Raw genomic sequence first — 11,435 nt, 5'->3', positions numbered from 1 at the left:
TCTACTTCCGTAGTGATACTGCCTCGGAAACCCAAGGAGGGGTCGCTATAAGTCGGGTCTGACTCGACGGCACATAACAACAACAACAACAATTCTGAAAAGCTCAAGTCTGGTCATTGCCTGAATGTTAGTGAATGTTAACATGTTCCCTTCATGAAGCCACAGGCTTCCTTCAAAATTGCTGGGGGATCCTGTAGGGCGGGGTCAATTCCACATTCCTTAGGATCACCTTATGGACATTGAACTTCTGACAGCTCCGTCCTTTTTCATGGCGCTCACCACATCTTTGTCCAAGTCCTCACTCTAGGCCCTCTAGATAACTCACTATTCTACAAACATACGGTCTTTCATGCTTCCCTGCCTTTTGTCAGTGCTGTTCTCTGAACTGGGGGTGCCCTTCTACTCTTTCTCCCTCGTCCTATTCTGCTCAAAACACCCCCTGTTTTGCAAGCTGTTTCTTGAACCCCTTGGTCAGAAGCAGTCACTGATTTTGGTGCAGGGCAGTTAAGCAGTTAAAAACACAGACTTTGTCTCTGGGTTCAAATCCCAACTCAGCCATTATACAGTTGTGTGGTCTTAGATAATTCCTCACCTACAAAAAGGGAACTGGAAACTCATTGGTTGTTTTTGAGGCTTTTGGAGACAATCTACACAAAGAATTTTGCATTTTCATAGCTCATAACATGTGCTCGGTTATGGGGAGCCATTGTTAATGTCTGTCTCTCTCACCAAACTACGTCTTAGAAGCTGTGAAACAACTCTTGCAAAATTATACCGTCCCCCAGTGCTAGTATGTTGCTTTGCCTATATGGACATTTAACAAACATTTGTTGATGTTATTTTTCTCAACTACTTGTAAGGAGAAATCTCATGGCAAGATAGAGAGAAGGGAAGTTAACTGAGAAAAGATGGAGGAGCTACCTATACGGCAGGAGAGAGGAAAAAGCACAGCCAGTGAGCTAATCCAGAGCTAGGTTCAAATCCTGCCTCTGGCACCTGTAACAAATCATGTATACAATGGACTGGAAAGAGTGCAGGCTCTGGAGCTAGACTTCCTGGGTTTGTACCCAGACCATGATATTTTTCAACCCTGAGACACTGGACAAATTATTTCACGTCTGTGAGCCTCAATGTTCTCCTCTTTAAAATGGAGACAAAAACAGGAGCTATCTCACAGGGTCATCATGAGGATAGCAGGAGTTACTGTCAGTAAACTAATTGGGACAGTGCCTGGCATACATCCAGGTACTTGCATTAGGACGAAAGTGCAGATTTTGCTGAGTCAGGGCCCTGTGACGCTGTGTCTGCAGAAGACTCAGGGTAATCAACAAAGGAACAAGTACATGGTGATGGAGGCTCTTCCACAAGCTGTCTGTGTTCATTAGTGCAATGTCCAATAAGAGGGGCCTCTTTCGGCTTTTGTTGTTTTCATTGAGATTGGCAAAAAAACTCTTGCCTTAACAGAGTAGTTACTGCACAGAGTAAGACAACCAGAACAGACACAGATGTTAACCATTTTGTATGAATCCTAGATCCGGTTAATTTAAAAAGGCCAGCTGGTTAACTCCAGGTAAGGTGCCATCAGCTCACAAAGACATCTCACCTGACAGTTTAGTCCCTCCATACTTACCTTGAAGAAGGAAGCAAACTTTGGATTGCCGTGATAAATAGGAGGACGATGAATGCACAGACCAGGTTGGACTTGAACACTTCATCCCTCATTTGAGAATACTGAAATTTAAAAAAAAAGGAGAACAAATTACTTCATAGCAGAGCTTGGCTTTTGGAAGAATTAGGTTTTAGCAGGAAAAAACAGCAAGAAGAAACAGGCAATTAAATATATTTTTTTAAAAAATGAAGAGGAATCCTTATCTTAATAAACCCTTCTCAAAGCATTATCTCCATCCCTCCCTCCAACCCTTGGGTGAGAGCCCAGGAACGAACACCATTCAGAGCAGAAGGGATGGAAGGGGACTTCGCACGAGGACACCCAGTCCTCTCTTCTCTCTGAACTCACATCGTTTTTAACAGAAGAGCACACAATCAGATATGCAGTAAATCAAATTCACGCTGACTTTCTTCATGAGTAAACTTAAGTCATTTCAGGATTTTGCTCTACTCTTTGTTTGGTTTGGAGACCCAGGGAAATGTTTTACCTGGGGGTCTTCCTGCCTTCTTTGTATCTCTCTATATAAAGACTGAAAATAATTCACAGAATCTTACAATAGAAAGTACTCCACGAGAAGTCCAGCTACTGCAGCTCTTTCATTTCACAGGAGAGAAACTAAGACTAATAGACCGGTATGCCTGATGCCCTCTGCTCTCTGCCTGTGATGGCCTGGGGGGATGGTGGTAACTTCATTTTGATTATCAGAGTACTCAGTAATTTCATTTTCCAGCCTTAAAAGCTTCTGGAAGGTCAGCACTGAATGTGCACTTGCCTTAGTCCTGCCTACTTTCTGAACTATCTTGGGAATCACTCCACTAAGGAATAACCCAGTTATTTCAGAAGGGTTTTTAAGACTGAAAATGACCTTAAAGTCAGTCTAAACCACATCCTTCGTTTTACCTCTAATGTCAGTCAGAGACATTTAGTTACTTGCCTTGGATCACACAGCTTGCAGATTATGTCCGTTTCCCACCCCCCACCCCCGGAAACAGAAAGCTAAACTCAGCTTTAGCAAAGTAATAATTGCACACTGTTGGGAATGTTATTATCCCTGACTTGAGTAAGCCAGCACAAAGAATTTTTGCAACATCTTAGGCTCCATGTCCACAGTGCCAAGGGAAGGGTTTTGGCCCAACCGGTTACTGGTATGGTATCCACAAGCAACAGTTACATGGCTTTTGTTCTCTTGCCAACTTCTTGGTGTGGCCCGAGTCTTAGACTCGCATTTACTGCTAACATTTGAAGGCCTGTTTGTTGCTTGTGAGCTCCATGGGGGAAGCACATTGCTCCCTAGAGTCATAATGTATTGCTTGTGAAGACCGAGACTTTTTTACTCGGTTACCAAGGCCTCTGTCTATTGACTCCTTGCTTGGTGTTCAGAGGGGAACCAGGGACAGGCCCCTGGAGAATCACTACAACCATCCCCATTCCTGATAGAACCACAGAAAATCCACATGACTAATCATTACTGTCTACCTGAGAACAAGGCACAGTGGCAGGGACCCAACTTCAAAATAAATGAATTAGCCACAATCAGTCAATTCAGAGAAAAATAAATGTCGGAGTTTCTTCTAGCAACTAATTGCACAGATCTAATTATTCTTTGTTGGCTGACTGATCAATTTTCCTGTGAGCTTTGTTATACAGATTTGATTGTGGGATTTGAAACGCAACAACAGTAGTAACTTTTGATGTACATAATCCTCTCTTCCTCTCTTTCATCATCATCATCACAGCATCATAAGAGTTACAAGAGACTCTCAGCTCCCTGATTTAGAAACCCTTTCCATAACATCTCTGATGTCTACTCAAAGCAGGTAACATTCCCTGCTTTGGCTGGGGAAGTGAGATTCTTTACTCTGAGCTGGGGCAGGTATCCTAGGGCCTAAATGCCCTCAACCTAGACAGTCCCAGTGCTTGGAAGCCGGGTGTGCAAAGCACTCCTTTCCATAGTTGGTCAGTTCTCTTGGTGAGGAAGTTCCTTCCAGGTCCCAAACCTGTGACTCTTTGTCTCTGCGACTCTCTTCTGGAGGGTTTCTTACTGATGACTAAAAGTGTTATATATTCATCGTCATTTGTCCAGACTCAAGTTGCATAAGATTTTAGGTTCTTCATTTTCTTCAAATAGCAAATTGCATTCATTCATGTGAAGTTGGAAGACTGGGAGAACTTTGCTGCCGGATCTTTCTCATGAGCATTGTTTGACTGTGGGCAACGTCAGCTTCTTTGAATGTCACTTAAAAAAAAAAAAAAAACCTACCAAGTGGAGAGAGATTTGCAATGCTAAATTGTTCTATTCTTTTTATGTTTGAACCCTGGTGCCTCACACAGTTGCCTAAAAGAAGAACCTGATAATCATTTTGAAGTTGATGTCAATCATATATAAAAAACTAGGTTTCAAACAGGAGTGCAATATTAGTTTAGAAATGCAAGAAGAACATTCCTGCAGAAAGAAAATTCCTAATTGGCTCCAGGTGACGGGGTCCTGAGACTGAGCGGTGATTCACTCACTTCCTCTTGCCTTGTGAAGGGCTGAACACTGCGGCTCACAGCTGTATTAAGCTATACATACACTGCTTCTGACCATAGTTAGAGACTCATTGTCTTGCCTCTGTCTGTCCTCACTTGGCCCCATTTATCCTCGTATATCTTACTGTTGAGCATGGACTACTCAAGAGCTACACTGCCAGGACTTGAATCCTGGCTCCATCGCTTGCTTGCCAAGTAACTGGGTAAATTTACTAAGCTTTCTATGTCTTAATATCCTCATCTGGAAAATGAGGATAATCAAGTAGGATAATCAAGTACTTATCAAGTAGGAGTCCTGATGGTGTAATGGTTAAGTGCTTGGCTGTTAGCTGAAGGGTTTGAACCCACAAGCTACTGCTCAGGAGAAAGATGTGGCAGTCTGCTTCTGTATAGATTAAGGCCTTGGAAACCCTGTGGGACAATTCTACCCTGTCCTATAGGGTCTCTATGAGTTGGAATAGACTCAATGACAAAGGGTTTGGTACCTCATTAGGTTTTTTGGGGAGATGAAATGATACATGCTAAGTGCTCAGATAAATACCTATGCACATGATAATCCTTATACAAGTATTTCCTATGATTATTAATCACATAGTCAATCAACCAATCATTTATTTTGCTGTAACACTTGTTACTTTATATATCCTGCCCTCTGTAGTGGTGGCCTCTGTCCTAGTAGGAGGAAGCTGAAATACACCATTTTGGGCTTTACTGTTGCAGTAAAGACTCAAAAATAACCTGACTCTGCAACAGAGCCATTCGCTTAAAAATAAAAAAATTAAACAAAATTGTGAATGTGACCAGAAAGTGTCTGATTCATATCAATGAAGAATACCTGAGACCATCTGGTTCTGGTTTCATGCTCCCACCGGCATGCCTTTCAGTTTGTCTTACTGTGGTGGCTGCCATGTTTCTGTGATGCTGGAAGCTATGCTACTGGTATTTCAAATACCGGCAGGGTCACCCATGGTAGACAGGTTTCAGGAGAGCTTCCAGACTAAGACAGACTAGAAAGAAGGACATGTCCAGGTCCCCTTCTGAAAAAAATTAATGGCTACTGAAAACCTTTGAATAGCAGTGAAGCATTGATATAGTGCTGGAAGATGAGCCCCTCAGGTTGGAAGGCACTCAAAGCATGACTGGGGAAGAGCTGCCTCCTCAATGTTGAGTCGACCTTAATGATGTGAGTGGAGTAACGCTGCCTGGACCTCCATTTGCTGATGGGGCATGACTCAAAATGGGAAGAAACAGCTGCAAACATTCATTAATAATTGGAATGTGGAATGTAAGAAGTATTAATCTGGGAAAACTGGAAGCTGTCCAAAATGAAATGAAGACATAGAGATCAAGATCCTAGGCGTTAGTGAGCTGAATTGGGTTGGTACGGCCATTTTGAATCAGACAATCATGTGGTCTGCTCTGCCAGGAATGACAAATTGAAGAGGAGTGGCATCACATTCATCATCAAAAAGAACATTTCAAGATCTGTCTTGAAGTACAATGCTGTCCATGATAGGAAAATATCCATACGCTTACAAGGAAGACCAGTTAATATGACTGTTTTTCAAATAAGAAATAGAATTGTGCAATATATTCTGAATATTTTTCCTTCAAGAAAAAAAAGGTGTGCTTCTAGAGTTCAATATCCTAATAATCAAAACATTCATTAATTTGCCTAACTTGCATTGCTTTTCCAAAATTCCTCCCTCATTCTCTTATTCTAATAATTAGCACTTCCATAGTTGGTAAGTTGATGAGAATAAGGAAGAAACATTTCAGTTTGTGATACATTTTTTCCTGAAATCTTGTAAGCTTCCTTTTAACAATAATTTTCTTTATAACAAAAATAGAGAACACTGAGAGAAATTCTGAATGGAAGTAGAAACCAGTGGTACTCAGCCAAAAGCTTATCTAAACATTCACTATGTGCCACATGCTTATTTTCATGTGGCTGCTGGCAGAAACAAAATGACATCAAAGGAGTGTTTTGAAAACACACAGCCCAGATTTTGATTGGTAGCAAGCTCTCTTAACGGGAGTTATGACTAAGACTAACAGAAAAATGGCCAACACCTGATGGCTGGTTTGTGTGTGAAAAATGAAGCTCACTTTCTTTTTGATATAACTTTAGTCTTTTTAGGAGGAGATTTCTGGTTTTGTCTGCTCTCAAAACTAAGTCAATGTGGCAGACAGAACTTGACAGAGTTTGCCACAGAACTACCTCCTGGATTCCATATTTTTGGATCCAGGGGTGGCATAAGGACTCATGGTTCCTATTCCTAGTGACCTAAAGGAGAAGGGGTTGTGTGTCTCTATTTGTGTTGTTGTTGTTGTTGTGTGCCATCGAGTTGGACCCAACTCATAGTGACCCCTCCTTGGGTTGCCGAGGCAGTATCACTACGGAAGTAGATTGCTCCACCTTCCTTCCAAGGAGTGGCTGGTTTTTATTTCATTCACTTCTAATTTTTCACATGTGCATGGATGGTTATGCTGACAATGTTCCCTTTGTTTTAATCTATCATGATCTGTCTTTATCCAGCTTCTGGGTTCTACCAGAAGCTTGTGGTAGATCATTTGTACACATGTGTGGGGTGAAGTGAAGGTGAGAGAAATTTTATGGCTTCAATTTTTCTCTTTTTTCTCTCTTCCTCAAATACTCCTTGGAAGGGAGGGTGGTGAGACTTTGTCTCATGCACTTGGACATGTTATCAGGAGGGACCACTCGCTGGAGAAAGACATCATGCTTGGTAATGTAGACAGCCAGCAAAAAAAGAGGAAGACCCTCAATGAGATGGATTGACACAGTGGCTCCAACAATGGGGTCAAACATAGCAATGATTGTGAGGATGGTGCAGGACCAGGTAGTATTTCCTTTGTTGTATGTAGGGTCTCTATGATTTGTAACTAACTTGACAGCACTTAACAAAAACAAGGTATTTAGTGCCACTCGTAGCTATGCAAGCCTTCCTGCCAATCCCACTGGTTACATCCTTAACATGTTCCAAATTATAAATGGGACAGTTTTGCAGGGTGTGGTAGAAATAGTCAGAGGACACAGAGTGACTTAGATTTTAATTTCAGCTCTGTTGCCTTCTACATGTGTAGACCTTGAGATAGTTATTCAGATTTTCTGAGTCTCTCTCATCTATTCAATAGCAAAGATAACATACACATGAAAGGACTGCTGTAAGAGTTAAATGAAATGAGGAAGCAGACACAAACCACCCAGGCTAGTGCTTTATGTGGTAATGAGTGTTCAACCAAAGTTAGTCCCTTTACAACACTGTTGTTGTCTCAGTGGCGATTAAGTGCAGCCTCCAAGGCACTTAATAAATATTATCTGTGGTTCACTGGCACAACCACCTTGTGAGGTGGGTATTACCAAGTCCATTTTTAGGATGAGGAGGTCAGTGACAAGTTCAAGGTCACAAGTGGGAGAGTAGGTCCCAAGGGAGTGGAGGCCACGTCTTCCTGTCTTCACATTGCACTTCTGTCTAGACCTGGCTGAATCACCTAAGATGAGCACAGCACTTGCTCTGCACAAAGCCAGTGGGTCTCCCAAGAATCCCAAGAAGTGTGGACAGAAGAGCAATTGTACCAGGGGACAAAAGAGACCCAATGTGAAATGACTGCCAATCCTTGGCTGGTCTGTTCTCATGGAAAGAAAGCCATGACCGTTGGGTAGGATCAAACAACAGAAGGCCTTATTTAGAAGATGAAGAGTCGTTTAGATCAGGGAACAGTCCCATCATTTAGAGAAAAGACAAGTGAGTGATGCTTACGTATTTAAACCTACTCCAGGGAGCCAAGATGGCTGCTTCTTGCACTTCAATAGTCTGGGGGCATCAATGGGAAGACCAGCCCCTGGAGTTACAGGTGCAGGAGTGGACCCTAGACCCTGCAACACAAGATGCATCAAGACTTCCCCATCCTTTCATTTTTTCATGAAGCAGCTTTTTAAAAAGAGGTCTGGGAGAAGGGTGAGATTTATTTTAAGTGAGGGTTTAGCTGCACCTAGGCTTGGCATGGGATTAATCAGAAGAGCATGGGAAAAGAAAGACAATCACATTTATGCAAGATTTCTATTATATGAATATTGTGACATCTAATTTTCACCACAACTCTAAGGGGCTTTATTGAGATCATCATAATCTCAGTGATATCAAGTGTTTTGTCATGTGTTACCTGGCCAGGGGCTGGCAGGAATTGGGTTCAAGTCATATCTGTCTAGTAATCCTTTTGAAAAAGACCAAGTACTTGTGATAAATGAAGACTGTGTGTGTGTGTGTGTGTCCAGTTGAGTGATGAATTGCCAACAACTTGGCTGTATCCATCAATTGTCAGTCACTATTAACCAACTGTCCTTTGTGGTCATTTCTCTTTTTAAAGTGGGATTTGAACCAAAGCCTGTTTTACCCCAGAGCCCCAGAGCTTAAGGTCCTGGGGCCACTGTGGGCATTACAGAAACATCTCTAGGCCTGTTTAAGGCCATCTTGGCCTCAAGTGTAGACCTGGGGACCTGGCTGCTGTGATCTGACCTCTGGTGGTTGGAGACAAGTGACCAGCCTACTCTCCATGTGTGACCAAGGACAGAGGGAGTGGCCTACAGTTCATGACAAGAGAAGCCTGGAGTGAGTGTTCCTCACAATACAGGACTTCCTGAACATCAGAACCTTGGATGGGGAGATGGGAAGGACCTTGCATTTTCAATAAGATTCCCATTAATTGTCAAGTTTCAATACCATTAGTCAAGGACAAAGAGGCTTTTTATGGCAGAAATTTGTCACAGTGACAAAAGGAGGCCTTTTTTCAATGCAAAGCGTTTTGGAATTAAGATATCAGCATTAAAAATTCTTCATTGATGTGGCTTGATGTTACTACTCATCTTACTAAAATGCCTACATCAGAAGCACAGAAATACAATTAACTTGTTGTTGTTGTTATTATGTGCTGTTGAGTCAGACCCAACTCATAGCGACCCCTCCTTGGGTTTCCGAGGCAGTATCACTACAGAAGTAGATTGTCCCATCTTCCTTCCGAGGAGTGGCTGGTGGGTTTGAACCGCCAGGCTTCTGGTTAGTAGTCAAGTGCCTTAGGCACTATGCTATCGGAACTCCTACAATTAACTTAGAGGTGTATATTGAACATTAACCTCATCTTTATTCAAGGAGCTCTGGTGGTGTCGTGGGTAAAGCTAACCAAAAGGTTGGTGGTTTGAATCCACCAGCTGCTCTGTGGGAGAAAGATGGGGCAGTCTGCTTCTGTAAAGAATTACAGCCTCAGCAACCCTATGGGTTGCCCTACGGGGCAGTTCTACTCTGTCCTATAGGGTTGCTATGAGTTGGAATTGAGTCGATGACAGTGGGTTTAGGTTTGGTTTTAATCTTTATTGAAGATGAAGATGTTTCTTTATTGGGAGGTGGTGGCACTGTTTGTTGAACCACTAACATTAATGAGCCTGGAAACATCCACAGATAATTGTAATCTATTGTCTTCCCCATCCTCAGCTGCATTTAGAAGTCATCCTAGGACATAAGTGAGGACCAAAGATCAAGAAATATCACCTTCTTGTAATTTTTCCCAACAAAGGAAGATCCCCAAGACCAATGATCCCACAGGGAGGCAAGTTCTATATAAATTGCATTCACAAATCAATAAGACCATGGTAAGCAGCACAACACAAGAAGGACAATTACAACAAACAAAAAAACAAAAGGAGAACTACAACGGCCAAAACACAGATGGAAGGACATTCAACCTCGACATTAGTTTAAGAAACCAAAGTGAAAATGACGGGAGGTGGTATTCTTATTAAGTTGGCAATTCTTAAAATCAGTAAACAGGGTTGGAAAGTGTATAGAAATGGTGCTCTTAAGCACTGCTGTTGAGAGAAGCAGTGCACCCCAGCATAGCAAGTGTTTACAAATGTGCATTCTCTTTTGCCCACTGTTAGCATTTTATCCTAAGGAGGTAATTAAGCACAGATGTAAGATCTAACTCTGACGATGGGGATGCAGTGTAGTTTATAATTTATAATTGTTGCTGTTGTTATGTGCTGTCGAGTTGGCCCCAACTCATAGTGACCCCTCCTTGGGTTTCCGAGGCGGTATCACTACAGAAGTAGATTGCCCAACCTTCCTTCTGAGGAGTGGCTGGTGGATTTGAACAGCCAGTCTTCTGGTTAGCAGTCAAGTGACTTAGGCGCTATGCCACCAGAGCTCCCATAATTTATAATAGTGTAAAACAAAAGACATGCACCTTTGGGTTATTGGTTAAATATATAATGATCAAGCCCCACAGTGAAAAAGTCTGCAGTTACTGAAATTATTTTATAAATGAATATTTAATAATGTAGAGAAAGGTTCAAGGTTTATTTCCGGGCAAAGAATGCTTAACACTGTGTTAAAAAGCACTATGTACAAAATAGCCTGTTGTTTATTAAGTTTTTAAAAAAATAAAACTGAACTCACTGCCATCAAGTTGGTTCTGACTCATAGCAACAACCTCTATTGCGTCTTTCAAAATATGTATTGTAAATCCTAATTTTACTTGGATTTACAATCAACACCCATGGAAGCAACAGTCAAGAAATCAAGTGACTTGTATTGCATTGGGTAAATCTGTGAAAGATCTCTTTAAAGTGTCAAAAAGCAAAGATGTCACTTTGAGGACGAAGTTGTACCTGACCTAAGCCATAGTATTTTCAATCGCCGCATATGAATGCGAAAGCTGGACAATGAATAAGGAAGACCAAAGAAGAATTGATTTCTTTGAATTATGGAGTTGATGGAGAATGCTGACTGTGCTGTGGGCTGCCAGAAGAAGGAACGAAGCAGTCTTGGAAGAAGGACAGCAGAACGCTCCTTAGAAGCGAGGATGGTGAGACTTTGTCTCATGTACTTTGCACATGTTGTCAGGAGGGGCCAGGCCCTGGAGAGGGACATCATGCTTGGTAAAGCAGAGGGTCAACAAAGATGAGGTGGACCCTCAACAAATGGACTGACACAGTGGCTGCGACAATGGGCTCAGACGTAGTAATACTTGCAGAGATGGCACAGGGCCCAGCAGTGTTTCCTTCTGCTGTACATAGGGTCGTTATGCACTGGCACTGACTGGAAGGCACCTAACAATGTCAGCCTGTGGTTATAATCCCATTAGGGAATGGTAGTGGTTGTTACATTAATAAGACAGGATTAGTGTAGGGTGGGTCTTGAGTCAATCTCTCTCTCTCTCTCTC

At 42.1% G+C, this 11,435-nt stretch overlaps 1 protein-coding gene across 1 annotated transcript in view; it reads right to left on the bottom strand.

Annotated features, from left to right (window-relative positions):
* ADCY8 (adenylate cyclase 8) overlaps positions 1-11,435 on the bottom strand; it is a 241,109-nt gene that overhangs the window by 58,449 nt on the left and 171,225 nt on the right. Inside the window, exon 9 of the mRNA XM_007940545.2 lies at positions 1,631-1,731. Within this exon, the coding sequence (XP_007938736.1) occupies positions 1,631-1,731 (101 nt within the window). The remainder of the gene's footprint in view (positions 1-1,630; positions 1,732-11,435) is intronic.

This window comes from Orycteropus afer, unplaced genomic scaffold (genome assembly GCF_000298275.1).
Source record: "Orycteropus afer afer isolate SDZICR_OR568_19922 unplaced genomic scaffold, OryAfe1.0 scaffold00069, whole genome shotgun sequence".
Classification (NCBI taxonomy): Eukaryota; Metazoa; Chordata; class Mammalia; order Tubulidentata; family Orycteropodidae; genus Orycteropus; species Orycteropus afer.
This window is presented reverse-complemented; position numbering and strand designations above follow the sequence as displayed.